At 38.1% G+C, this 5736-nt stretch overlaps 1 protein-coding gene across 4 annotated transcripts in view; it reads left to right on the top strand.

The window, feature by feature from the left end:
- The first annotated feature begins 79 nt into the window (after nucleotides 1–79).
- LOC135476423 (rab GTPase-binding effector protein 1-like) overlaps nucleotides 80–5736 on the top strand; it is a 35327-nt gene continuing 29670 nt past the window's right edge. For 3 of the 4 annotated variants that reach the window (XM_064756447.1, XM_064756449.1, XM_064756446.1), the window contains exon 1: nucleotides 90–217. In XM_064756447.1, the coding sequence (XP_064612517.1) occupies nucleotides 163–217 (55 nt within the window). In that variant the 5' untranslated portion in view covers nucleotides 90–162. Of the gene's footprint in view, nucleotides 218–5736 lie in introns of all 4 variants that reach the window. The other variant, XM_064756450.1, reaches the window with a different exon arrangement.

Below are 5736 nucleotides of genomic sequence, written 5' to 3'. Positions count from 1 at the left end.
GCGGTGTTTCCGGGCATTGGACATCCATGATAAAATGACGTTTGTCACATGGCCAGGAAATAGGGGGCGCTGTAGGTAATGACGTAAGATTATTCCAATGGACGTCGGAAATCATGCAGACGGACAGATATCTTGAAAATAATAACAAAATTTAACTCTGAGATGACGGACCTCGATGATTTTGGTCCGATGGAGACGGCAGAAAATAACATCGAAGGTGGGTGCCCAGTAATAGGCGACTTTGGAGATTGTGTCCGTCATATTATCGTTTTCAGATATTGGTATTACAACAACAACATTTATCGCAGGCCCACTTGCCCACTGCAATGTTGACGTTTAACACAACAATCAGTTTTTCAAAATTGTTTTATGTCTGGGTCGTTGAATGTAAGACAAATTCTATGTCACCTCGATGGCGTATAAGCAGCATGAATTCTTGTTTCAGTTGATAAAAATTTTATGGAAAATTGGCATCTGCTCAGTGGAGGATTCTGGAGCGAGTGGACGTGTAGGCCCTACACCTTTCCACCCCAGTCGGTACACCTGTTCAGTGGTTTGTAGTTGCAGATCGGTTCTGTAGACCACAGGAAATGAAATTAGAAAGTATTATCTGCAGTACACAGTTATGTGAACTCTCTACCAGTTTTAAATGCCACTATTTATAGAATTTTGCTCTCCGTTACATAATTTTGTTGTCTTTCTATTCGAGACCTAGGACATCCTGGCGCTTCACTCGTAAGAGTCGGCAGCACGCAGACTACGAGGTGAAAGATAACATGGGAAGGTATAGGGAAATTAACAACATAAGACAATATTCAGAGAAGTACGACTTATAGTAAACATAGTTAAATTGTGAATGTCAACAAAGCCTGGTTTTGGACTTATGAGGCCGCAAAGTATTAACTCCAGTGTTATGCAGACAATGTTTTCACCGCCATGTGTGAGCGCAAGTAAAACAGCAAATGCCAAGAATTATGTGGTCTCGAATATGTACTTATACTAACTCGAACTTCCGTGGCAATGATTCTAGTTTCTAGATAGTTTACAGCACACATTTTACATGCCTTCTTTATTTATATAATTGTTTGCCGTATTCCAAGTAAGGTACATATTCTAGCAGATAGAAAGAGTTTGCGTTAGTTTAGTCATGATAGTTCTATCAGTTAAAATTATGATTCATGGCACTGTCATCAACAACCTTTGGCAGTGCGCTATAGTTTTACCAGTTTTGGCCCAACTACATGATTTAGGCCGCTACCAGAATAATAATACTAAACACAACTAAATTTTACTAGGGGCCACTGTGGCCGAGATGGTTAGCACAATGATCCAGGAGCCTTTTATCAGTACGGTCGCTGTGCATTTAAGTCCAGTTCATGATGGCTTCCTCTCAGGTCAAAGTTCAGTACAGTACAACCGGATCCTAACCCTCAATCCTACGCCCATTGTGGCCATAGGATACGCTGACGGTCGGCCCTTGGTCAGCATACAATATGCCGACCATGTACTTTCATACTCGTACCGTGAGCTGATCCTCAGGCCATCATACACAGACCCTCAGCGGACCGTCAGCGGACCCTCAGCCCGTGATCATCAAAGGTTTTAATGCTAAATACAGACCCATTTTCTGTAAACCGTCATGCCTGTTACGAACTTTGATGGCTCAGAGCATATTGATTTGCACACAAATTTCACACAAAAATCGAGTTTTAATAGTTTACTGTTTGGGACCGCTACTGTTTTGGTCCGCCACCCACATACACCGGTGTCTTGAGGACAGCATTCAAGTTTGTACCCAGGCATCTTGAGTATACGATATTTTGTTTTCATATAAATTACTTCAATAATTATGAAAAATCAAGCCTACTTAGAGCTATTTATGGCTGAGCTATGTGCCGACAAATATATGTACATGCGACACATTGCTTTCTCTGAAGTGATGGCTCTGTACAAGCATGGTGGTGTTTCAAAACAGACTCAAGCTCTTTGGCTTTGTCACAGTTTCAAGTTGTATAACAAATTACCCAGGAATGTTTAATTTTATTGTGTGATGTGTGTCAGCCCGCATGCTTATATATGCTTGAAAAACCTCTGTTGAAAATGTATATGTAATGAGTCGTTATCCGTACATCACTACAATTTATAAAATGGGAACGGCTGACCTCTGACACGCATTAAGGTCAGCATGTTAATGTTTTCCCTTTAATGTCAAATCTCTAAATTGTATCCCCAATTTCACATTTGTCGATTCTATCGTTTATTAATTTTTGTTAGTGCAAAAACATGTTTATTGTAATATGAGCACAATCATATTTAGCCTTAATATACGCATGAAGACATACGATGTAGGCCCATGGCCAATATATATATGCAACATAAATCTTGCTTAAAATCAAGGTATGAAGTGTATTACAAATTTCGAGAATATTCCTCTACCTATCCATGTATAAATTATGAAAATTCACCAAAGGAAGTTTTGTTTAAAACCGGAGATTTTTGGTACCGGTAAAAAGAATCTATTAGCGCAATTCCAATCCAATTTTTGCTGTTCTTTTAAACTGGCCCAAATAATTACCTTTCACGAAATATCAGCCTCGTGTGAGCACGTGTTATGATCAAAATCGTTGATGAAGTTCTAAAAACTTACAGAGAAAGTTAATACAAAGCTTTGCTTTGCAAATAATACAAAGCCTACAGTGTACGTCCAATGCCGATACATCAAACTCTAGAAAATGAATGAAAGTCAGAAAATGATAAGGTGACCATGGGGCCACCATATGCTGACTGTGGGTGGACCGTGGGTTGACCCTCTGCTGACCCGACAAGGATAGGAGGCGGAGGATGACAGAGTGTTTGATCAGGGTCTGGCCAGGGTCGGCATGTAGTGGACGTATCATACAAGAGCCATCAGTAGGCGTAAGATTGATGGTTAGGATAGTGCTATACTGTAACATGAAGATATTATCAATTCATGCTGTTTAACACCTGTTTAATGGAGTGAGATTAGGAAAAAAAAATGTCTTTAATGTCAGCAGGTGTGATACTGCAAGAGTACTTTTTAATCGATGATGTTTCAAGAATGGCTTTTGAAGTTAAATTAAAAAGAGATCACTCCTTGAGCCAGGGACCACAGCATAGAATAGGTCACTTGCAACTGGGCAAAATCCCACGTAGATCCAGCCAGGGTCAGTTCTTGGTCAGGTCACACCTAAGACCTTAAGAGAGGAATCTGATGCTTCCTAGCTTGGTGTTCAGTATTAAGGAGATCCCTATCAGTATAATGGCTTGGGTGGGGCGCCTTACTTGCCTTTGCAAGTCGTCCCAGTGAAGTAGCACTTGATAAAAGAGTGGTGGAAAATCGACCCTGCAACAAGGAGGCACATTACATGCACTCTAAGGACTCCTTCGTCATCATATGACTGAATAATTGTTAAGTATGATCTTGTACCATAAGCACTGACTCATTCACTCACATGTATGTCTTCCTATAGTAAGTGTTAACTACAAGCGTTGTAATGAAGCATGTAATAAGGACTGAGAGATAGGTGTATCTGTGCAAAGTTTACATGTGACTGTGTAGTGGAAATAGGTATAGATATGAGGCTCATGATGTCTACATTCCATATGTGAGCTGTGTCATCTGGAAATGGTGTGGTTATGGTGATCAGATAAATGTGTTCGCATTTCACACATGAAGTTAAGAATTAGGATTGTAAGTGGCTGTGCTGCAGCGATGTAATTGATATAAGCTGTTTTGACTTTCAGTTTTAAGACCCGTCTTACAAACCAGGCCATTGAGTTTTTAGGCGTGATATCTGTAAGGGTTATGATGATCCCACACCTGATTAAAAATCAAAACAAGCCTGAAAAAACATAATGTTTTGTACATGGAAAACACAGAATTCAGAGCAGTCTGTTCTGTGAGCTTTGCAGCAGGCCACACTTCAAAATTAGATAGATAGGGTTTTTGTAGAAATTCACACTGTGAAAAGAAACTTGAAAAATTTATTCCATCGAGGCCAACAAAGATATGTCTAGTTATGGCCTTGTCATGGTACAATAGTCACATGCAGGTAAATGTGTATTGTATATAACATTAAATACATGCAGTTTGTGACATGTGGGCCAGGTCATTATCACCTTAATGCATGTACGTGTATGTAGTCATCTGTGTGTGGCAAGTTGTATTATTATTGGACATGTTCATGAGTTTGCTGCTCATAAGCAAGAGAACTAACTATTACAGTGCTGTAGAAATGTGTGTGTGTATTGAAACTGTGAGTGGAAGCATTATTCTTCCAAATGTAGAAATCTTGTTCTTCGCTTATTCCACCAACTAAATTTGTGAGAAAATTTTTAAAAAGTGCATGCATACATGTAACTTAGCTAGATAGAGTTCTGCAATGTTAACAACTTTTGCAGATCTGGAAATCTAGTTGAGTGTCATTTTATATCTATTGTACAAAACATTAACTTGTGAAAAGGGAGAGCTATAATAATAATGGCTTTATTTCAAGAGGGTAAAATACAATGCATATACTCAGTCAGCACTGGGTTGATCTACCCTGAGGCCCTCAGACACAAACAATTTGAAACAATATGTTACATTACTTATGCATTGGAAAACATGGTAATTTGGACTGTGTAAACCACTTGCAACAAGATTTTGAAAACAATATATATTGATATACAATGGCAAATTAAATCAACACAAAGTACTTAAACAGTGAAATAATAATAAAAGCAAGTGTGAATTTTGCCACCACAACTATCCCAAAGAATGGAAGAGATAGAATCTCTGTGATATATTAATACACCCAGGATGTCATATTGGCTGTTATTGGCCGACTTAATACAGTTATATCAAGTCAAAATGGCCTAAAACTTCACCTATGACCAAGTGGCACACTTTGCCTGATCCTGAGAGTTTTATTGATCTTAGATGTTTTGAGGTTTGTTTGAAAAGTACATGTAGGATTATGACCTAGTGGGAAAATGTAAGTTTCAGCACCAAAAATAGTTGTTGTTTTTATGGCATTTATTTGCTTGTAAAATTGCAGCTTGGAGGGATGGTATTTTAGATTATTTAGCATATATTGTCACGGTTCTTGCCTGTTACTGAGTGGGTAACGTGAGGTGATCGTGAGCAACTTTTAATATATACATGTAAGTAATGTACATTGTCTGAGTAATCTCTAGTGTTAGTATTAACAGAAAAGACAACAAATGTATATGTGCATGGGTAAAGTATCCACATGAAGTTTAAAAAGCATATCTTTTTTATTTTTGTGATGTTGTCTAACCAAGATATTGCAGTTCAAATTAAGCTAAAACAAGCTTATTTACAAAATCCAAAGCGCCGCCCTGTTGTTAGTTTTAAACAATCAAGAGTATGTTAACCCTATTTGACGTTTATGTAGCTATATGTGCGTTAGGTACAAGTGATGTTACATCATGATTTCTGTTTCCTATAACACGGCATCTACCATGGCCATGTGAGAATTCCAGATTAAATGTTGATTCATAAAGTTACCAAGCACTGCCTCATCATTTTTGTGCTCTCTAACCTGGCATGTACCATGACCTTGTGAGAATACCAGATTAAAAGTGGATTTATAGTCACCAAGCATGTCAGAAAAGACATTTGAGTCCATTTCCAAAATAAATTTAAGTCATATTTAATTATTAGTTGTCTTTTCTTTTAAACAGTGTTGTAATATAGAAATGTACACATTT

This window comes from Liolophura sinensis, chromosome 10, assembly GCF_032854445.1.
Source record: "Liolophura sinensis isolate JHLJ2023 chromosome 10, CUHK_Ljap_v2, whole genome shotgun sequence".
NCBI classification, from domain to species: Eukaryota; Metazoa; Mollusca; class Polyplacophora; order Chitonida; family Chitonidae; genus Liolophura; species Liolophura sinensis.
The sequence above is the reverse complement of the archived record's forward strand: the minus strand, read 5'-3'. Positions and strand labels throughout refer to the sequence as shown.